At 46.0% G+C, this 22,990-nt stretch overlaps 1 protein-coding gene across 2 annotated transcripts; it reads left to right on the top strand.

Moving 5' to 3' along the window:
* The first annotated feature begins 12,574 nt into the window (after nucleotides 1–12,574).
* LOC121005909 (E3 ubiquitin/ISG15 ligase TRIM25-like) lies at nucleotides 12,575–22,773 on the top strand. 2 transcript variants are annotated; one of them, XM_040438743.1, is made up of 3 exons: nucleotides 12,611–13,708; nucleotides 15,076–15,162; nucleotides 22,611–22,773. In XM_040438743.1, the coding sequence occupies exons 1-3, from the start codon at nucleotides 12,611–12,613 to the stop codon at nucleotides 22,629–22,631; spliced, it is 1,206 nt and encodes a 401-aa protein (XP_040294677.1). In that variant the 3' UTR covers nucleotides 22,632–22,773. The 2 variants fall into 2 exon arrangements, with proteins under 2 accessions (XP_040294686.1, XP_040294677.1); XM_040438752.1 differs by lacking the exon at nucleotides 22,611–22,773 and having other exon boundaries at nucleotides 12,575–13,708; nucleotides 15,076–16,141.
* Nucleotides 22,774–22,990: the final 217 nt, after the last annotated feature.

Here is a 22,990-nt window from a genome sequence, read left to right as displayed (position 1 = left end):
AAATGCCATTATAGAAACATAATTTCTGGATGTGGACTCCTTTAGGTGTGCAACTACCAATGATGACAGTCAGGTGGGAGCACATGTTGCAGGAGATCAGGGATGTGGTCCTGCGTCAACACATGGAGCGTCACCATAAAGTGGTGTGGGAAAACTGTGCCACTCATTTAGTCTTACAGCCTGATGCAGCAACTGCTCCATCTCCCACCAGCCCGCACCCCCTCATAAGCAGTCAGGGTTCGTCAACATCAACAGACGGAAGCAGTCATTCCTTCCCATCGACTTCAATGTCGTCTATTGCTCCTGATGTTCCTCCTCCTCTTTCTTCCCCTACTCCCTGTCACTTGTTTCGACAGCAATCGATCATCAAGACGCAAAAAAGCAGAACTGCTCCTGGTCAAGTTGCTGGTACTACTGTTCCTCCCTTTCCATGTAGTTGACTCTGCACATTCAGAGAACTGATGAGTTGTGCCCAGCCAAGGTGGAGAGTCCCAAGCCGAGTTCACGCCAGTGCTGAAGTATGGAGTTGGTCTGGGACAATATAGGTCATTCGACGACTTCCGGTTCCGGCGCTGAGATGGAAGGCGAGGAGTGAGTGAGCTCCGTCCATCCCTCACCTATAGCAAGCTCCGGACGCTGTATACCGGCAGGGTGGGAGTCGGGTTTGTTCTCCCGACCTTCTAATCTTGCCCTACAAGAGACCCATGGATAGATACCTGCTCCGGAGTGGTAAAAAGCAAGTTCGGAGCGGCGCTACACTGGCCGGCAGTGAGGCTACAGACAAGATGGAAGATCAAGTTCCCGCGTCTCCGTCGAGCGCGGTTGAAAGTGTCATAGACGCTTTACCTGACTCGCCAATCGGTGATATATCGGAAGGGGCCAGAATAAATTACAAAGCACTGGCAATAGAAGTGGCCAGACACCTGGCACCGGATATCAAGGAGACGCTCTCTAAAACACTGACGGCGTCCTTTTAGCAGCTACATGAGACCGTGGGGCAGCATGAGGTATGCCTAGTGGATCTGGGACAGCGATGCACAGCATTAGAAGAGGAGAACTCTAAGTCCAACCTGGCCATACAGGAGCTTCAGAACCACAACATCATTCTGAAAGACCGTCTGGAGGACTTAGAGAACCGTTCCCGGCGGAATAATTTGAGACTCCTAGGCCTACCAGAAGGCGTGAAAGTACAGGCCCTTAAAGAAATATGCGAATTTGACCTACCAAGGGCCCTGGGACTGGATGGAAAGCACAAAGTTGAGCGTGCACACCGGATCGGAACGCTACCAGACCAAAGTAATTCACCAGGCCGGAGCAGCAATAACCCAACGCAGAGACCCCGTCCAGTAATCATGAGGTACCTGGACTATTGCGATAAAGAGGCGATTCTTAGGGCATACAGAGCCAGGAGAGGCCCCTTGAGGATTAAGGGGCAGGTAATACTATTGTTTGCGGACTATTCTGCTCAAGTAGCGAAGTTACGGAGAGAGTTTAGCGGTCTTTGTTCTGCTTTGTATCGCAGTCAGGTCAAATTCCAGTTGCAATACCCGGCTACGTTGAGAGTGGCCATGCCAGATGGAACTTCAGCCGTATTCAGTGACCCCTCAATGGCGATGGAATCCCTACAAGAATTACTTACCGCTGAGAAACACGGGACTTAGCTGACCCGGGGAAGGGGTAATTACAAGAGATGGGAGCGATCGAGGAGTCCAGAGAGAAGCATCTTCCTCAGAGAGATCGTGGTCGTAGAGGCGGAGACAGCCTTCTGGAAGAGGTCGAGCACTGCGGGCCAGTTAAGGACTATTGATAAGCTTGAAGTAGTCCGACTATAATATAATGTGGGTATAAGGGCTAGTGGGGTAATGATGTTAAATTATTTCCATTAGAACCAAGCCACTATTTTTTTATGTGAATGTGAAAGTCGCTAATACCTTATGCTAGAAGTTGTATTATAATACAGTAACAGATATATATACAGTTGGTGGGGGGTGGCTGTGCCTTGGCAGCTCAGAAAAAAGGAAGTTTATTAACAGAAAGTTTATATGGTGTGAGGAGGAGCTGGTTTAACCGTTGGTTTTGACGGGGATAGTCCTGCAGTTACTTTTGAAAAGGGAGTGTGGTTTTAACTTTATCTGCTGGAGATCTGTTGTCCTATTTCCCAGGAAGTATATTCTAATCGAATAGGAGATAAGGATCTTGAACCGGTATAACATTTAGGAGGCTAGGAACATGAAAGTCATTTCCTGGAACGTTAAGGGCCTAAGATCACCCCAAAAGAGATGGATGGTGCTACGCCACCTGAAAAAGGCCGACCCAGATATAGTACTACTTCAGGAAACGCACCTTGCAGCAAAGGATTTTACAAGAATAAACAAATTGTGGGTTGGAAAAGTATATGGCTCGGCCTCGGTTGGTAGAAAAGCTGGAGTATTAATCCTAATTAACAAGAACCTAAACTGTCAGGTTTTAAGATCCTTCTCGATGAAGGGGGGACGTATTATCCAAATCCAGGTTGAGGTTCAAGGAACGCAATATAGCATCTACAATGTGTATGGCCCCAACAAAAACAATGGGAAATTTTTAAAGATCTAGAATCTAAACTACTGGCGGATCCCTGCGAGAACAAAATAGTGGGGGGGGATTTCAATGCAGTGGCGAGAGAGGCGGAGATAGGCAGCGTAGTGTCCCTTTAAAACAGTTATCAGCAACCATGATAGAGCACTGGGTAGACTGATGGAGGGGGTGGTATTGGTTGATCCAATTGCATCCTGATGAAAGATCTTATTCCTTTTATTCTCACTCGCAAGATTCATGGTCGCGTATAGACTATATACTGACCAGCTCTAACCTGACGAGAAAGGTGAAAAGGCTGCAATTGATGACCTGGTGATATCAGATCACTCCCCAATTTTGGATACAAGTGAGGGATACTTACCCAAGGGATCTGACTACTTATGGAGATTCCTTCAAACCTGATAACAAACGAAGATTTTACTAATAAGCTGATTGCATGGTGGAGGAATACATGGGAGACAATCAGGTTCATATAGATTCGCCTGAGCTATTGTGGAATGCCTCTAAAGCAGTTATACGAGGGAAAATCATGAGCTATGTTTTTAGGCTCCGGAAACAGTCTCAAGCCAAATTTGAGCAAACAAGTTTATTGGTAAGAGAATCCTACCAGGAATATAGGAGGAACTCCACAGCCCTCAACAGACAAAAGTGGATAGATGCCAGGGGAGCCTTTGAAGCTAACGAAAAAAATAGAGAGATACTAAATAATACTAGGCTGACGGCGACGTTACACAAATTTGGGAATAAATCCGGACGTCTTATGGCTAATCTTGCTAAGGGTAGGAGAGCCCCTCATTCATTAACTGGACTTAAGAGGCAAAAGGGACAAGTGGTCAATGACCCTTCTAAGATTAATTCATGCTAGGTGAATACTACGAGAATTATACCAGGATGCCACTAAACCTGATCTTAAGGATTCTCTTTTGGAAAAGGTGAAGTTACCATGTCTTAGCACAGAACAATTACAACTTCTTAATAAAGAGATAGGTCTTGAGGAACTTCAATCTGTCATCAAGAACTAGGTAATGCTAAAGCGCCAGGCCCGATGGGTATCCTGGGGAATACTATAAAACACTATTAGGTCAGGTATCACCGATCTTACTACAATGGTATAATAAAGTATTACAGGGAAAAGCATCCCCAGATCAGGAAAATACCTCATATATCAAGTTACTTCCCAAACCGGGTAAAGACCTTCTATTACCAGGGTCATACAGACCGATCTCATTAATAAATGTGGATACCAAAATCCTATCAAAGATTATTGCGGATCGTTTGGCGGTCATATTGCCATCGCTCATCGGTAAAGAACAGGTGGGATTTGTACAAGGTCGTTCAGCGCGGTAACAAAACCTCTGTACGGTATTAACGGTCCTTGATAGAGTTCGCCATCACCGCGACCCGGGGAAGCTCCAGCCATGCTCACTTTAGATGCTGAAAAGGCTTTGATAATGAGGTGGGCATGGCTGGAGCAGTGCTGGATAGGATGGGGTTCTCGGGGGAGTTTAGGGTTTTTCTCACGCAACTGTATAGATTTCCGAGGGCACGGATATCCACGCCAGGCTTCTTGTCCAAGCCCTTCTATCTCCAAAAAGGGACACGCCAAGGGTGTCCATTATCACCCCTTTTATTTAACCTTTCCATTGAACCACTAGCTAGGTTCTTAAGTCAGTCGGATTTATATGAAGGAATAAAGATTGGAAATAGGCATCTGAAGGTCGCATTATTCGCGGATGACATAATGTTTATTCATAGCCAATCCTAGAAAACACATAGATAAAATCTTCAGGCTCTGAATCATTTTGGCTCCTATTCGGGTATAGATTGAATGCGTCCAAGTGCGAGATGTTGGCCTTATCCCAGAATGACGCGGGGGGATATCAGATACCAAAGCACTTGAATATAACAAAGGCACAAGGTAGTAATAAGTATCTGGGCATTCATGTTGGCAGGGACCCGCATTCGATGTATACCTTGAATTTTCCCCTCTTATAACTAAGATAGTGCAATGAACTGGATAGATGGCAGGGTCTGCCACTGAATTTGGTAGGCAGATGCCATCTCATTAAAATGATGAGCATGTCAAGCTTTTTTTATATCCACTCAAACTATCCCACTTCTTGTTCGTCATGCAGATATCCAAGTACTGGAAAGCAGATTCATCCGCTTTCTATGGCAGGGAAAAAGGCCTAGAATCTCATTAGATAAACTAAAACTAAGAAAGGAGGAAGGAGGGTTGAACTTTCCTGACATCAGAGGCTATAATTTGACATGTTTAAGCAGGCACATTTTAGACTGGGTGAATGAGACAAGTTACTATTCAAACTTGACTTTGGAGCAGGAATTGGTACGACCCTGGAATCTGACTGCTTTATTACATGCTAAAAGGCCCAATTTACCGGGTTACATAAAATCTTCTCTTATAATAAGGGACACGACAATAGCCTGGAAAGCCCTTAGAACCCATTTTAATCTCCATACCAGATATCCAAACACTTACCTTTACGTGGGAATCCATCTTTTGTTCTGGAAGTGAAAATGCACTTTCAAAGAATGGGCCCTTAAGGGGCTGAATAAAATAGGGGATTTGTTCCATGAGTCGGAGGGGAGATGGCAACGTTGCAGGAATTAAGGAATAAATGGCATTAGGACGTTCCTCATTCATGCAGTACTCTCAAATCAGGAGTTACTGCAGGATTCTATCTAAGGATTTGTCAAGGGAATGGAAACCCAATGACTTTGATGCATTTATTAGTGTCAAAACGAAGAGGTCACTGTCGATGTTACATCATGTGCTGAGGGATAGATGGAGAACTAAGATCCCAAGGGAATTTTCAAAAAATGGGCCAAGGAAATAGAGGTGGCGGAGATTCATGAAAACTATTTGGTCAGGGTTATCAGCAATGCGCAGGCATATAAAATGAAACATGGAGGGAAACACATGTAAAAATCCTGCACCATGCTATATATGGATTTGATATCCCCAGTTCCCCGTCCAGTCCAGGGAGACTTACAGCTTGCCCTAAATGCGACACCCCCAAGACAAATTTATATCATGGTCTGTGGAAATGCCCAAAGTTAGGTAGATATTGGGAAGAAATTGGCCAGATGTTGGGGAAAATTAGCAAATTATGTGCTGTTATCTCGCCATCAGCAGCAATACTACATTGTGAAGCTAAGAATCATTCAGATGCTCAAATTTTAGGGGAGAAGGAAGATGATCTTTCTAAAATACCATTGGTGGGTCACAAATTATTCATGGTCGCTAAAAGGTGTTTGCTCCAGTCTTGGCTATCAACCGAGGTCCCCACTATTGCAATGGTGGTAACCCAAATGGTAATCTATTTCATTTGGAATGGCGGAGGCATTAAACTGCAAAGAGGTGCTTGGACAGCGTCTATTCGGACATGGAAACTGTATATTTTGTCATATGTCCCATACCAGAGTTCATGAAAATTATGAGCCCATTCAGACTGACAGAATGGTATCTAAAGAAGAATTAAAGGGAGGTCTAGGCCCATTGCAAGTAGCAAGATAAGTTTCAGATGCCACCTTCAAACTCATACAGAGGCCTATCATTTTTGGGATCGGAAGGGCAGTAAGGATAGAGCTTTCTGGGGTTTATTTCAAGGACAACGGATCTTCATCAGATGGGTCGGGGGGAGGGGGAGGGGAGATAAGGGATATACCAGTGTTTTGGTGGGAGGGGGGGGGGAGAAAATTGAAAATGAGATTCCAAATGCACTGTTTGACTTGATTTCTACAACACTTCAACTGATGTAATGCAATGATAAAAGAAGGATAATGTTATGCCTTCAAATTGCCTGATATTTGTAACTTGCTTGTCATTATATGGAATCTCTTAAACTTAATAAAAAGATATTTAAAAAAAAAATATATAGGTCATTCACAGCATGAATGTCGTTCCGGCCCAGGCACACCAGCAACTTGGCCAGGTGACTAAAAAAATAACGAATCTTTGTGTCCCTCACAAAATACATCCCCAAAAGCTTCCAGTGGCCGTCTGTGAGGAGGGCTCAGGCCGCCCCTTGGCATCAGCCCACCGGGAATTTCCCTGTAAGGTCTATGGCCAATCCACCCCTGCAGAGATATAGTAAATGTTTGAGACGCTAACAGAGCAAAGAACGCCCCACTTCAGGAGCTAGTCATTCATATGGTAAGAGGAGATCTGGTGACATGGTAAGATTAATAACCACTTATCACTCATGATGGGAGGAAATGAAAGAATTGCCAAGTATTGGACCATTTGAAGAGCAGATCCCATATGGGAGTAATAGATATCACAACATCCATCTTTGACTGCCAGGAAATCGAAAATTTGAAGAATCACTTGGTCAGCAGTTTTTATCAACCTGTACATATGTATTCATCTTAGTATTGCCTTCACTGCGCATGTGAGCAAGGGCTGCCGATCGCCCTACTTGGCTCCCGTATCTATTACTGGGATACGTCTCACCCGTGACTGTGACGTATTTCTGGTGGACGCGAATGGTGAGTTGGTGTGATGACCGCTGGGCACCTCTACATCAAGCCATTACCTGGAAGTATCATCCATATTCACACATAATTGGTGGCCTCCTTTTTACAAACATCTTGACTCACCGGGATGATGCTGGCCCCAATGTTATACATGTCTTATCCCTTTATTGGTCATTACATTGTATTAGTGCCTGTGTTCAGATATATGTGGCATGAGATTTAGGATATGTAAAACTTTGTTTTAGTATAATAATGGATCAGTATTTAATGTTATAGAATTTGATAATTATTCTCGGACAGCACACCACTGTTACAATAGGGATTGTCATTTCTGAGTTATTATCTATGCGTTTGCTGTTGGTTCACTATCACCTAACATTATAATAGGATAATTACTACTATGATTGCTTATTGTCATCGTCATTACATTATAGTTGTGTGGGTTTCGGGGCTGCTGCCTTGTTTCCAATGGTACTCATTTTTATCACTGTCTATGATTTTTAATATCTATATATATCAATAAAGTATTTATTATGTTGGGCTGTAATGACTTGTTTTGTTTTTGGTATTTACATCCTTATTGAGTCCGTCCACGTACAGTATTATTGGGTGGTAGAATATCGCTTGAATATTTATGATACCCCCTTTTCTGTATACCTCATAGTATTCTTATTCTAACAATATTTCAGTGAGGTAATCTGAGTAAAATAAAAATGAGTGAATGAGGCATAAAAGAAAAAGAAAGCCAGGAATACATTGACCGTAAGAGCATCAGAATTGGATCATAAAGCACTGTACAATTAATCCATAATTAATTATGGCTTCTTTCAAATGATTGGAGGGTCATAATTTGGAAATAGCAGGATAAATTAATGAGCCCTTCCAATCTCATGGAAACAGTTCTTGCTGATGCTAGTGGAGTAATAGTGTAGTTAATGTCTGATTTGAACAGCCTGCAGGTGCGGACTGGGAACTTAAAGTGCCCTGGAAAAAAAAGTGAAAGTGGCCTCCATGTTGTTGGCAAGTCTAAATTGATAGAAGGTGGAAAATAGGAAAAAAGGTATTTTTTATCAGACCTCAGCTCAGAGCCCCAATCAGAACCCCAATGTATATCAAACCTCAGCTTAGAGCCCCAATCAGACCCCCAATGTTAATCAGACCTCAGTTCATAACCGAAATGTTAATAAGACCCCCAATCAGACCTCATCTCAGACCCCCAATGTTCATAAGACCCCTGATCAGACACCAATGTGATAAAGATCCCACATTCAGACCCCCAATGAAATGGACCCCCAAGCAGATCTCAGACCCACAATGTGAATGACCCCCCAGGCAGGCCTCAGATCAGAGCCCCAATGTGAATGACCCCTCAAGCAGGTCACAGATCAGAACACCGTGCTCAGAACAGACAAAAAAATATAAAAAAATCAACTTACCTCCACTGCTCCGGACGCCACTGCCGCTCCTGACATCTATAGTCTTTTTGCTCTTCCTGCCGCGCACTGTACTGTGACCCGACACCGCACAGTGTCAGGTCACAGAACGCGCTGACGTCCTCACACTGTGCACAGTCCTATCACAGCCATCGGCCGAGGAAGAGCAGGAAGTAATAGAGACCCAGGGGAGCGGTGCATTCCGGGTCCTCCTGTACTCATTAGTATTCGCCCCATAAGTATGAGTATCCGATGCTACCAGTGTTAATTACCGCTGAGAGCATCAGATCCAGTGGTGTGCCTAAGGTGTTTGGCACCCAGGGCGGCTCCCCCCCCCCCCTTATCCCTTCATTGTGCCCCCTTCACAGTAGTTATGCCCTCTCTGTGCCCCTTTCACAGGAGTAATGCTCTGTCTGTGCCCCCTTAACAGTGGTAGTGCCCTGTTTGTCCCCTTCATAGTAGTTATGTCCTCTCTGTGCCCCTTCAGAGTAGTTATGCCCTTTCTTTGCCCCTTCAGAGTAGTTATGCCCTTCATTGTGCACCCATAACAGTAATGCCCCTTCACAGTAGTAATGCCCTCTACATTAGTAATGCACTCTGTGTCCCGTTCACAATCATAATGCCCTCTCTGTGCCCCCTTCACAGTAGTAATGCCCATTGTGCCCCATTCACAGTAGTAATGCCCATTGTGTCCCCTTCATAGTAATAATGCCCATTGTGCCTCCTTCATAGTAGTAATGCCCATTGTGCCCCCTTCATAGTAGTAATACCCATTGTGCCCCCTTAGTAGTAGTAATGCCCTCCGTGTTGCCTTTTCTAGTAGTAATGCCCATTATCCCCCTTCATAGTAGTATTGCCCTCTGAGCCCCCTTTGTAGTAGTAATGCCTATTGTGCCCCCTTAAAAGTAGTAATGCCCTCTGTGCTCCCTTCGTAATAGTAATGCCCTCTGTGCCCCCTCGTAATAGTAATGCCCATTGTGCCCCCTCAATAGTAGGAATGCCCTCTGTGCCTCCTTCATAGTAGTAATGCCCTCTGTGCCCCTTCGTAGTAGTAATGCCCCCTGTGCCCCCTCGTAATAGTAATGCCCATTGTGCCCCCTTAATAGTAGGAATGCCCTCTGTGCCTCCTTCATAGTAGTGATGCCCTCTGTGCCCCTTTGTAGAAGTAATGCCCTCTGTGCCTCCTTCATAGTAGTAATGCCCTCTGTGCCCCCACCTTGTTCTGTTCCTGAAGTTCACATCCAGTTCTCCCCTGCAGGCACAGATCGCTCTGCAGCACTGTGTGGGAGGAGCATAGGCAGAGTCCCGGGCTGCAGGCTCCTCCCACAAAGCCTGGCAGCACAATCTGTGTCTGCAGGGTGAATGGTGGAGCAGAAGGCTTCCTACTTCACATTCAGTGCGCACCAGCCTGAAGAAGAGAAGGAGTGCGGGGAGCTGAGAGCTGCAGTCAGTGAGTGACAGCAATGAGCGCTTCCATCTGTATTGACATCTGCAGTGGTGACCGGTTCCTCTTGCATCATGTGACCATTTGTCATGACATAAGGGGAGCAGGTCACCGCTGCGGCCAATGATTGGGTCTTTACAGTAAGGAAGCCCAATGGAGCACTGAAGGCCGGTAGGAGAAGTTGCGGACGCTGCACACGCATTGGACCTTGGATCTTGAGCATGCGCAATACATGATCAAGTACGGAAGCACGCACACAACAGAACAGGACGGGCTGGTCAGGTGACCTCGCCATGAATTGACATCATATGGACGTGCTGTGGTGAATGAAAGGAAGAAAACTAGGGGGAAGATTTATCAAACTGGTGTAAAGTAGAACTTGCTTAGTTGCCCATAGCAACCAATCAGATTCCACCTTTCATTTTCCAAAGTAGCTGTGAAAAATGAAAGGTGGAATCTGATTGGTTGCTATGGACGACTAAGCCAGTTCTACTTTACACCAGTTTGATAAATCTCCCCCTAGATGTTTGTATCCGGAGCAGCAGGGAGAGGCCTCATGCACACAACCGTTTTTTTTTAAGGTCCGCAAAAACGGGGTCCGTAGGTCCTTGATCCGTGAGCGTTTTTTCGTCCGTGGGTCTTCCTTGATTTTTGGAGGATCCACGGACATGAAAAAAAAGTAGTTTTGGTGTCCGCCTGGCCGTGCGGAGCCAAACGGATCCGTCCTGAATTACAATGCAAGTCAATGGGGACGGATCCGTTTGACGTTGACACAATATGGTGCAATTGCAAACGGATCCGTCCCCCATTGACTTTCAATGTAAAGTCAGGAGTCCCTTTTATACCATCTGATCTGAGTTTTCTCCAATCCGATGGTATATTTTAACTTGAAGCGTCCCCATCACCATGGGAACGCCTCTATGTTAGAATATACCATCGGATTTGAGTTAGATCGTGAAACTCAGATCCGACAGTATATTCTAACACAGAGGCGTTCCCATAGTGATGGGGACGCTTCAGGTTAGAATATACTAAAAGAACTGTGTACATGACTGCCCCCTGCTGCCTGGCAGGTGCTGCCAGGCAGCAGGGGGCAGACCCCCCTTCCCCCCCTGTATTTAACTTATTGGTGGCCAGTGCGGCCCCCCTCCCTCCCCTGTAGTTAACACATTGGTGGCCAGTGCGGCCGGCCCACCTCCCTCCCCTGTAGTTAGCACATTGGTGGCCAGTGCGGCCGGCCCCCCCTCCCTCCCTCCCTCCCCTGTAGTTAACACATTGGTGGCCAGTGCGGCCGGCCCCCCCTCCCTCCCCTGTAGTACTGTAGATTTATTGGTGGCCAGTGGACCCCCCCCCTCCCTCCCCCTCCTAATTAAAATCTCCCCCCTATCATTGGTGGCAGCGTAGAGTACCGATCGGAGTCCCAGTTTAATCGCTGGGGCTCCGATCGGTAACCATGGCAACCAGGACGCTACTGCAGTCCTGGTTGCCATGGTTACTTAGCAATTTTTAGAAGCATTATACTTACCTGCGAGCTGCAATGTCTGTGACCGGCCGGGCGCTCCTCCTACTGGTAAGTGACAGGTCTGTGCTATAAGCAATGCGCCGCACTGGCCACCAATGTGTTAACTACAGGGGAGGGAGGGGGGGGCCGGCCGGCCGCCCTGGCCACCAATGTGTTAACTACAGGGGAGGGAGGGGAAGCCGGCCGCACTGGCCACCAATGTGTTAACTACAGGGGAGGGAGGGGGGCCCAGTGGCGGATCACAGCCCCCTGTAAGAGATCGGGTGCTGCCAGGCAGCAGGGGGCAGTCATGTACACAGTTCAAAGTATATTCTAACTAGAAGCGTCCCCATCACTATGGGAATGCCTCTGTGTTAGAATATACTGTCGGATCTGAGTTTTCACGAAGTGAAAACTCAGCTCTGAAAAAGCTTTTATGCAGTCGGATCTGCGGATCCGTCTGTGTGAAAGTAGCCTACGGCCACGGACCACGGACGCGGATGCCAATCTTGTGTGCATCCGTGTTTTTTCACGGAACCATTGACTAAAATGGGTCCGTGAACCGTTGTCCGTCAAAAAAATAGGACAGGTCCTATTTTTTTGACGGACAGGAAACACGGATCACAGATGTGGCTGCAAAACGGTGCATTTTCCGATTTTTCCACGGACCCATTGAAAGTCAATGGGTCCGCGAAAAAAAACGGAAGACGGCACAACGGCCACGGATGCACACAACGGAAGCCAAAGAGAGTGGAATGGCTGCACAGTTGAAAGTCAGCTAAGGTAAAAGCAGTGATAATCTGGCAAGATGACTATTACCATATCTGTATGTTACCAACCCCTTTAAATATCAAATGTTCAATGTTGTAAAAATGAATTTAACAAAATGGCAAAATTGCTGTTTTATTGTTCCGTTCTCCTCCCCTAAAAATTCTAAAAGTTATTCAATGCACCATATGTACCAGGAAATGGTGGCATTATTAAATTCAACTTGCCCTCATATGGTTACACTAATAGAAAAAAAAAAGTTATGGCTCTCAGAATATAAAGAAAAAAATATATTGCTGTGTCCATAAGGGGTTAAGTGAATGGGTGTGACAATAACTTACATCCAGTGTGAAGCACTTTCAGTTTCATTTCTTCCTTCTTCTCTCAGCCATGGCGTCTGCTGATGTGAAAGACGAGCTGCTCTGCTCCATCTGTTTATGTATTTTTAAGGATCCTGTAATGCTGAGATGTGGACACAACTTCTGCCGAGTCTGTATTGATCGTGTACTGTATACACAGGACGAGTCTGGGGTTTATACCTGTCCTGAATGTAGAGAAGAGTTTCAGGAGCGGCCTGCACTGATGAAGAACATAAATCTTCATAATGTAGCTGAACATTTCCTGTTTACTCAGCCAGATCCAGTGGAGATCAGCGGGATCTTGTGCACTTACTGTGTGGACTCTCCTGTACCTGCTGTTAAATCCTGTCTACACTGTGAGGCTTCTCTGTGTGAGAAACACCTGAGAGTTCACAGTAAGTCATCAGAACACGTCTTATCTGACCCTAGCACTTCCCTGGAGAAGAGGAAATGTTCTGTCCATAAGAAGATCCTGGAATATTACTGCACTGAGGACTCTGCTTGTATCTGTGTGTCCTGCAGTTTGGCCGGAGAACATAAGGGACACCGGGTGGAGATGCTGGATGAGGCCTCTGAGAAGAAGAAAGGGAAACTGAGAAATATTTTCCAGAAACTGACCACAAAGCGAGAGGAGACTGAGGAAAGAGTCCAGAACCTGGAGGAGCGCAGGAGAAAAGCTCAAGAAAAAGCATCTGGAGAAGCAAAGAGAGTCACTGCCCTGTTTACAGACATCAGGAGACGACTGGACAACCTGGAGAAGAGGGTCCTGACTGAGACCTCCAGGCAGGAAAAGGAAGAGTCACTCTCATTCTCTTCTCGGATCCAGAAGCTGGAAATAAAGAAGGTTGAGCTGTCCGGGAGGATGAGACACATTGAGGAGATATGTAACATGACTGATCCACTGACTGTCTTACAGGAACCAGATACAGGTGACTTGTGTGATCCTGAGGAGGAAGGAGGTGATGAAGACATAAATAGATGTCTCCATGATGTAGGTGATCTGGATGTGGCTGTGATCTCAGACAAATTACACACATTATGTGACATAATAACAGATATAAGGAGAGGGATCTATGTGGAGGGTCCTGGAGACATATTACTGGATGTAAACACAGCTGCTAATAATGTCCTTATTAGTGATGAGCGGGAGGTGCCATATTCGATTTCGCGATATTTCGCGAATATTCGCATGAATATTCGTGTTATATTCGTCGAAATCGAATATTCGCAATTATTCCAATTATCGCGAAATTATTTTTTCGCATATTGCGAAAATTTATCTTGATAGTATAAGGCAACGTTCCTATGCTTAATGACTATGGCTAGGCTAATATGTGTATTTTACGAAATTTCGTAATATTGCTCTAACTTCGTCTCTTAGAATATTACGAATATTCTAAAAGACGAAGTTAGAGCAATATTAAGAACATTTGCAAAAGTCGAAATTGCGATGCGAGTAATATAACACGAAATAGTCGCATGGAGATTTAAACTTAGAACTGCTATATTCCATATTAGGCTAGAATATGGAATATAGCTGTGCTAAGTTTAAATCTTCATGCGACTATTTCGTGTTATATTACTCGCATCGCAATTTCGACTTTTGCAAATGTTCTTAATATTGCTCTAACTTCGTCTTTTAGAATATTCGTAATATTCTAAAAGACGAAGTTAGAGCAATATTACGAAATTTCGTAAAATACACATAGATTGTATTTAAGCTAATATACTGCTATAGTAATAATTTTTAATAGTGTACATATTTTACAAAACTTAAGTTCAGAAGAGGCAAAAAAAAATTACAGGAAAAAAAAGGGATTATAGCACTATATTAGCTAAATTACAATCTATATGTGTATTTTACGAAATTTCGTAATATTGCTCTAACTTCGTCTTTTAGAATATTCGTAATATTCTAAGAGACGAAGTTAGAGCAATATTACGAAATTTCTAAAAGACGAAAGTAGAGCAATATTAAGAACATTTGAAAAAGTCAAAATTGCGATGCGACTAATATAACACGAAATATTCGCATGAAGATTTCAACTTAGCACTGCTATACTCCATATTCTAGCCTAATATGGAATATAGCAGTGCTAACTTAGCACAGCTATATTCCATATTAGGCTAGAATATGGAGTATAGCAGTGCTAAGTTGAAATCTTCATGCGAATATTTCGTGTTATATTACTCGCATCGCAATTGCGACTATTGCGAAATTTCGTAAAATACACATATAGATTAGATTGTAATTTAGCTAATATGGAATATAGCAGTAAGTTGAAAACGCCACTGACTGGAGCAGCCAGGAAGCCAGGAATCCAAAGGACAGGTAAGAACAACTTTAGGGAAGTGGGAAAGAAAAAAATATAAGAAAAAAACGAATATTCGATTTCGCGAATATATAGAACGATATTCTAAATATTCGCGAAATCTCGAAATTGCGATATTCGAGAAAAAAATTCGCAATTCGAATATTCGCGCTCAACACTAGTCCTTATATCAGACGACCTGAAAACTGCAACCCGTACACAATATAATCAGAATTGTCCAGAAACAGCAGAGAGATTCCAGAATAATCAGGTGATGAGCAGCAGGGGATTTACCTCAGGGCGACATTACTGGGATGTGGAGATCAGTGGATCAGGGGGTTGGATGGTGGGGATGTGTTATCCCAGTATACACAGGAGGGGAGAACGGTCATACATTGGGGATAATAACAAGTCCTGGAGTTTGAGGAGGTATAATAATCAGTATTCAGTGAGACATGACGGTAAAGAGATCCGGTTACCTGACGAGATCTCCAGTGATAGATTCAGGATATGTCTGGACTATGAGGCCGGGCAGCTGTCCTTTTATGAGCTGTGTGACCCCATCAGACACTTACACACCTTCACTGCCACCTTCACCGAGCCCCTTCATGCTGCATTGTGTGTATTTGGTAGAATGATTTTAAATCCCATGCATGTTCTTATGAACATTCGTCGTTGAAGATTATTATTTAGAGGGGTTGACCACTCTAAGTATCAAAAATCCAAAGTGCCCCAGACAATAGCCCAAACCATGAAGTATTTCTATCAGGTGACATGTACCGGCTCTATATCCTGTCTCTAACCTGTTCACCATGACATACCTCCCTGGAGGAGCTCCTCAGACCGGCTGTGTGGGAGGAGCAGCTGCAAAGTGAAAGTAAAAATCCCAGCATGCATTGCAGCAAGCATGTCCAGAGGAGAGGTCACATGACATCCCCGCCCACCTGTGTTTCCATAGAGACAAGAGCCCCTCAGATAATACCAATAACTCAGTCATCAGTGAATAACTGCTGTACAGACATAGCAATAGGAAGTACGCCCCAGTCCCAGCAGCACACAGGACTATGATGCTAATGTATCATACATATGTTACTGGGGGGGAGGGGGCCTGTTCATAAACTTGCTGTGGGGCCTTGTCATTTCTAGTTGCACCATTGGATTTAAGCCATGAACAGAATGAATAGAGGGAGAGATTCATAATTTCCCTTGTTTCTGAAAAATGGCGTTAAAAAGTTGCAAACTATGTGTTTGCGACTTTTTAACTGTGCCTTTAAAAAAAAAAAAAAAAAAGGGCGTCACAATGGCAGGGAGGGGGCGTGACCATTCGCCCCAAAAAATGTATGTTCATTTTTGACACTTTTCTGACTAAAATGAAGCCAGAAATCTACGGCAGCTCTGAGCGGTCATAGATTTCTGTTTAGGTGCATGGACCGCCATAGGAGGGGGGCTGTTGAGCGGGGGGACAGATCTTTGTTGCACAAGAATTCTTATGAATAAATTTGTATAAATCGATCAGCTCACATAGAGAGGCGCCTGCTGTCTATCCTCACACGACTAAGGCTACTTTCACACTAGCGTTAGCAGGGTCCGGCAGGCTGTTCCCCTGCCAGATCTATGCTAACGCTAGCCCACGAGTGCCGCTGGAAGTCAGCTCCGGCACCATTCACATTCACTGATGCCCAGCACGCTGCATTTTTTGTCCAGCCGCCTCTCGGCATGTTTGCCGTACTGTGGCCGCATCTCCAACCTTTCCCCATTAAAGTGAATGGGGCCGGAGCGGACTTCCGGCGGCACTCGTGGGCTACAGTTAGCACGGATCACTGTATACAGTGTACAGGGGGTCACAGATCTCTATATGCAGTGGTGGGGGGTCACATATCACCATATACAGAGTGCAGGAAGGAGAAGGCACACATTCATAGATGGTGAGACCAGTGACTGCTGCTGATATCACTGACCTCGGCCATACTGACAGCTCACAAGGGGTTAAAGCTCCTGAACTGTTGATCTGGCTGCAATATCATGTCTGTGTGCAGCACGCCAGACCTGCAGGGTATAGCGAAGCGAGGTCACGGTTATGGGCAATCGAGGGTTGCTCACTGTATTGGAGAACCCTGGGCAGGCATGCGGCAGTGAAGGAGAGGTAGACACTTCCTCTGGGGCACACTCGGTATGTAGGGACCAGGCCTGATGGTGGATGAGGTGCCCTGGATGTTACAGGTATTTTGAGTGCCTGGGGCAAGGTCCCTTTTGGATTCGTGACGCCAGTGCCTGTAACGGTGGCACACCGATTTATAGTTGGAATAATTGAGGTACACAGGTGGTATAGTGAACCAAACGTTGCTTTACTTAATAGTCCAACTTTGTACATACAGATGGTAACACAGTCCTTTAGATCACAGCTTTACAAGCAGGCTTTATTCCACACGATGGCAGGTATTAATTATGCAAGATACTCAGAGGGTAAATCCACAACACACTCAGAATCAGGTTGTACCTTTCCTTAGAAATAGCGTACACTGTCCTTTCTAGAACTCCTGTCTGGCTTCAATCCCAAGGCCCGGATGCCTAAATGGTGGCTTATATCCTTGGTATATATATATCTTCCTCTCGTATTAAATCCTTGCTTTGCTTCCTAAAGCATCTGCCTATCAGGGTTACTTATCTTTGCCTGTAATATACTTGCTTTACTGATGAAGGGCTGTGGTTTCTCCCAGGAGGTGCTGTCCTGCCACTGGGGTGTCTTCAGAGCTAACTAAGGCTCTCTTGATCCGCAGGTAGGCTAGGATCCCTCTACTAGCCTCCTGGTAACAACTAGTAGCCTGGGCTGTCTAGCTGCATGTCAGGAGGAGGCCCTCAGCTTGTCCCTGGCTGGTGCCTTCTTACTTCTTCTGTCTGCAGACTCCTGACTCTGAACTCCCCCTCCCTGTCTGGTCCTGGATATTTATACTAGGGGCTCCCTATCTCCCTCTAGTGTCTGGGATGTCTAACTACACCCAGCTAGGCCTGCTATTGAATCATACAGGGGAACATTGCATATAAAAATACATTATAAAATACATTTATAAATATAACATTCCTGTCCCTTGTGAGTAGAAGTAACATGCACACCAATTGACCCTTGTGTAGTGCCCACCTTTGCCTAGTGGGACACTACATATCACCACGCTATAACGTTGCCCGTCCTCGGCGCAACATGGAGGGGCCCTGCCCAGCTGGATACTGCACCTGAAAAAGAGAAAATAATGCAAAGCAGGAAAATTTCATCTACATTTGCAGAAATACATTATATGTATAAATCAGGCAGTTCCACTGGCTTAGGAACAAGTAACGGTGAAAAGGGGCGTCGTTCTCTTCTCTCAGGATAGTGTGAGGGAACAGGGGCGCTGACCTGGAGCAGCGTATCATTATAACCAGGATAGTCCATAATTACAAATTGTCCATAATAGAACAGTAGAACAATATAAAACAATTTAAAGTTCTTGGAGGCTCAAGGAACAAATATGAGTCCGTACCCAGGTTTCTTTCTTATTTTGAACAAGTGTCTTTCACCAGACAAGTCAGGATACAAGCAAGGTAGACGATCACAGAGGCTCACTTACAGTGGAGTCCATCTCTGGGCACATTTCTTTAAAAGAGCAATATCTCAGAGGCTCATGTACTTTTGAGTCTATCACTGGGCACGTTTCCTTAGAATTAGATTGCACAATAAAATGACAGCACATAAAAATAGCCCACATTATTCCATTGGCATATATATAAAAACAAGTGCTGTAATACCCTTACTCAACCTGAAAAGGGGGTTAAAGGGTTAAAGGTGCAACATAGAAACAGGCACAACTTGGTGTAATAAGGTAGAAGAAGCAGGCAGGAGGTCCTGTAAACAAGATGGCTTTGCAGCAATTGGTATTTCAGTGGGTGACCACCACCACTGAGCCGTGGGTAACTGGCAGCAGCAACAAAGGACCAGAACAAAGGACTCCTGTCCTGAAAGGGTTAAATCCTCTTGAAGTAATCCCTTGGCAAAACAAATAAATCAAGGGCCTAGCAGGCCAATTCACAGGGGCATGTCATAATCACCTGGCATCTCAGTGGTGCTCCCTGGCTCTGCTTGTAGATGAGGCCTGTAGTAAAGCTTCCACAGGCGGATGTGCCCACAACACGGTATTAGGGGGCAGCTGCAGCATAAAGGGACCCCTAATAGGTATTGGCCCCATAGGCCTAGGGGTAATGACAGCTTTTAACAAGTGTCCCTGCTAAGCCCCTGCCAGCTCTGCACAGCCAGGAGTGCCAGTCACAGAAGGAAAGCACCTCTGATACCAGCAGGGTGCTTTAGGACCCAGACAGCAGCACACTCCTTCAGGCATGGACGAGGTTGCTCCTCTGTGGCACCTGTAGGGATGGAGCAGACAGGCAGCTGTGAGCGCAGGACAGGAGGGGGCGTGGTGAGAGCAGGACAGGAGGGGGCGTGGTGAGAGCAGGACAGGAGGGGGTGTGGTGAAAGCAGGACAGGAGGGGGTGTGGTGAGAGCAGGACAGGAGGGGGCGTGGTGAGAGCAGGACAGGAGGGAGCGTGGTGAACGCAGGACAGGAGGGGGCGTGGTGAGAAAAGGACAGGAGGGGGCGTGGTGAGCGCAGGACAGGAGGGGGCGTGGTGAGAGCAGGACAGGAGGGGGAGTGGTGAGAGCAGGACAGGAGGGGTGTGGTGAGAGCAGGACAGGAGGGGGTGTGGTGAGAGCAGGACAGGAGGGGGCGTGGTGAGAGCAGGACAGGAGGGAGCGTGGTGAACGCAGGACAGGAGGGGGCGTGGTGAGAGCAGGACAGGAGGGGGCATGGTGAGAGCAGGACAGGAGGGGGCGTGGTGAGAGCAGGACAGGAGGGGGCATGGTGAGAGCAGGACAGGAGGGGGTGTGGTGAGAGCAGGACAGGAGGGGTGTGGTGAGAGCAGGACAGGAGGGGGCGTGGTGAGAGCAGGACAGGAGGGAGCGTGGTGAACGCAGGACAGGAGGGGGCGTGGTGAGAGCAGGACAGGAGGGGGCATGGTGAGAGCAGGACAGGAGGGGGCGTGGTGAGGCAGGACAGGAGGGGGCGTGGTGAGAGCAGGACAGGAGGGGGCGTGGTGAGAGCAGGACAGGAGGGGGCGTGGTGAGAGCAGGACAGGAGGAAGCGTGGTGAGTGCAGGACAGGAGGGGGCGTGGGGAGGGCAGGACAGGAGGAAGCGTGGTGAGAGCAGGACAGGAGGGGGCGTGGTGAGTGCAGGACAGGAGGGGGCGTGGTGAGGGCAGGACAGGAGGGGGCGTGGTGAGAGCAGGACAGGAGGGGGCGTGGTGAGTGCAGGACAGGAGGGGGCGTGGTGAGGGCAGGACAGGAGGAAGCGTGGTGAGAGCAGGACAGGAGGGGGCGTGGTGAGGTCAGGACAGGAGGGGGCGTGGTGAATGCAGGACAGGAGGGGGCTTGGTGAGGGCAGGACAGGAGGAAGCGTGGTGAGTGCAGGACAGGAGGGGGCGTGGTGAGGGCAGGACAGGAGGGGGCGTGGTGAACGCAGGACAGGAGGGGGCGTGGTGAGAGCAGGACAGGAGGGGGCGTGGTGAGAGCAGGACAGGAGGGGGCGTGGTGAGTGCAGGACAGGAGGGGGCGTGGTGAGAGCAGGACAGGAGGGGGCGTGGTGAGTGCAGGACAGGAGGAAGCGTGGTGAACGCAGGACAGGAGGGGGCGTGGTGAGTGCAGGACAGGAGGGGGTGTGGCCTCCAATAGCAGGAAAACCAGGCAGATCTGCTTAAGAAGATATATTAGTAAGTGTAATATTTCCCTACTTTCTTTATAGTTTTAATAAGTGCTAAAGAGTGGCCAACCCCTTTTAAGGAATAATATTACAGAATAGGTCATCAAAATCTGATCTGCGGGAGTCTGACAACCGAACCCCTGCCGATCAGCTGATTGAAGAGGAAGTGATGCTCCATGCGAGCGCTACTTCCTCCTCGTTACACTGCCTGTCTTCTCACTCACTTGAGTGGAGCGAGTACTTGTAATAACACTAATGGTACTTTCACACTAGCGGCAGGGGACTCCGGCAGGCTGTTCCGGCGGGTGAACAGCCTGACGGATCCATTCTGCCGCTAGTGTGCATGTGCTGCCGGAGGTCCGCCCGGCCCTATTGACTATAATGGGGGCGTGGCAGAGTTACGGCGGCACGGCAGCGCACACCGAGAGGGGGCCGCAATAAAAGTACTACATGTAGGACTTTCACCCGCCGGAGTCCCCTGCCGCTAATATGAAACTAGCCTAAGCCGCTGAAAGGCAGACGACGGGCAGTGTAATGTGGAGGATGTGGCACTCGCATGGAGCATCTCTTCCTCTTCAATCAGCTGATCGGCGTGGTGCCAGTGTCGGGCCCCTGCCGGGAGTCCTGAGGATAGGTCATCAATATAAACAGGCTGCACAAACCCTTTAATATTCACCTAAATATATGATACAATTATGGTACATATTACTTTATGTTAATTTCTTAAAAACTCTAGGATGATTTCTGGTGATCTGTGACCCATCATGATCCACTGTTCTAATCCTCAGAACCATTATTACTATGAAGGTTCCCGCTACCAAGACCCTTGATATGGCCTAACGCAATAACTATCAGGCCAGAAGTGGTTTCTCCAGCAGTAACAACTGATAGACGGGGGTTGGGAAAACTAGGGGGAGATTTATCAAAACTGGTGTAAAGGAAGACTGGCCTAGTCGCCCATAGCTACCAATCAGGTCCCACCTTTCATTTTTCAGAACTCCTTTGGAATTTGAAAGGTGCAATCTGATTGGCTGTTATGGGCACTGGTTTTGATAAATCTCCACCGTGAGTTTGCAGCTGATTGCTGGTGGTGGTTTCATGTAGATAGAATTATATGTCAAATCTACAAAACAGACACAGATATATTATAAGGTTAATCAGACAGGTGCTCCAATCCAAAGTTGAGTCACCCCTCAAAGATTTTTGGATAAATGTATAGAAAAATAGATTGGTCACTCTTATATGGAAAATATAGGATATTTTTTATTATTATTATATATGTTAAAATGAAAAATAAAAAACCATGAATAAAAAACACATAAAATAGTTCAACACAATATCCTGTATCTGCTCTCTATTTAATTATCATATGGTTTATGTGGCAAAAATGATAACAATTCCAAGGTGAACACTAATAGTGTCAAAAGTCTCCTTCGGTCTCCACCCAGATTGATTGATCTGATGTGTGAGAGACGGATTGGCACATGTAGTGTCCACCCGATGGTTTGACACAGTATCAAATGGAGATTACATAACATCTAGTAATTTAAAATGAAATGATCAGCCATATAATGAGTCAGTCATAGAGGATAAGTTTCTGACGAATATGTCAAAGGTCTAAATATGAGACATCAGTCAGGATTTAGGACCGAAAATGGAATGAATATTAGTACATTGGGCAGAGTGTTTAGTGTTGGGGGAAGGGGGGGGGGGCTTTTATTTCTGTCTATGCCCTTGAAAAAGCCCAACATAATATAATCTGACAGTATGTTCTTGTTGGCAGTTTGTAGGTGGCAACAGGTGAGAATATTAATGGTTAAAAATAAGACAAACAGCTGTATAATTATATATACATTGATTTAATTGAAGATAGGGTTTCACTTTAAAAATTTTATTTATTTTTTTTAACTTTTTCCACTAAAATACTTTAGACTTTAGGAAAGCTGGTTAACTTTATAACTGCTCTTACAAGTGCCACAGGGGTTGTCACTAAGCTGTTCTAGAGTTCTGAATGGCTCCAGGGCCTAGATGGCACTACAACCTCCGCACCCTATCAACTAATACCTCGCCATGTATAATAAACAGACATTTTCTTGCATATAAATTCTGTTCTGTTCAATTGAGTGAATTTCTATTGAAAATTGAAAATACCCCCCCTGGGTACCCCACAGCACGTTTTCTAGTATTGTTTTATGTGGTCTGTGCATATGTTCTGCCACCAAAAGTCATCCACGGACTGTAAGAACAGGCCAAGGGCTGTTCCCCAAATGTCAGTGTGCAGTGTGGCTCAGGTGGGGTTGCAATAAGAACGATGGCAC

This window comes from Bufo bufo, chromosome 1, assembly GCF_905171765.1.
Source record: "Bufo bufo chromosome 1, aBufBuf1.1, whole genome shotgun sequence".
Taxonomy (NCBI): domain Eukaryota; kingdom Metazoa; phylum Chordata; class Amphibia; order Anura; family Bufonidae; genus Bufo; species Bufo bufo.
The sequence above is the reverse complement of the archived record's forward strand: the minus strand, read 5'-3'. Positions and strand labels throughout refer to the sequence as shown.

Coding starts and splice junctions, on each gene's coding strand:
- LOC121005909 (XM_040438752.1), top strand. CDS start 12,611: ATGGCGTCTGCTGATGTGAAAGACGAGCTGCTCTGCTCCATCTGTTTA. Junction 13,709..15,075: donor ACACAGCTGCTAATAATGTC/CTTATTAGTGAT, acceptor TCAACACTAGTC/CTTATATCAGACGACCTGAA.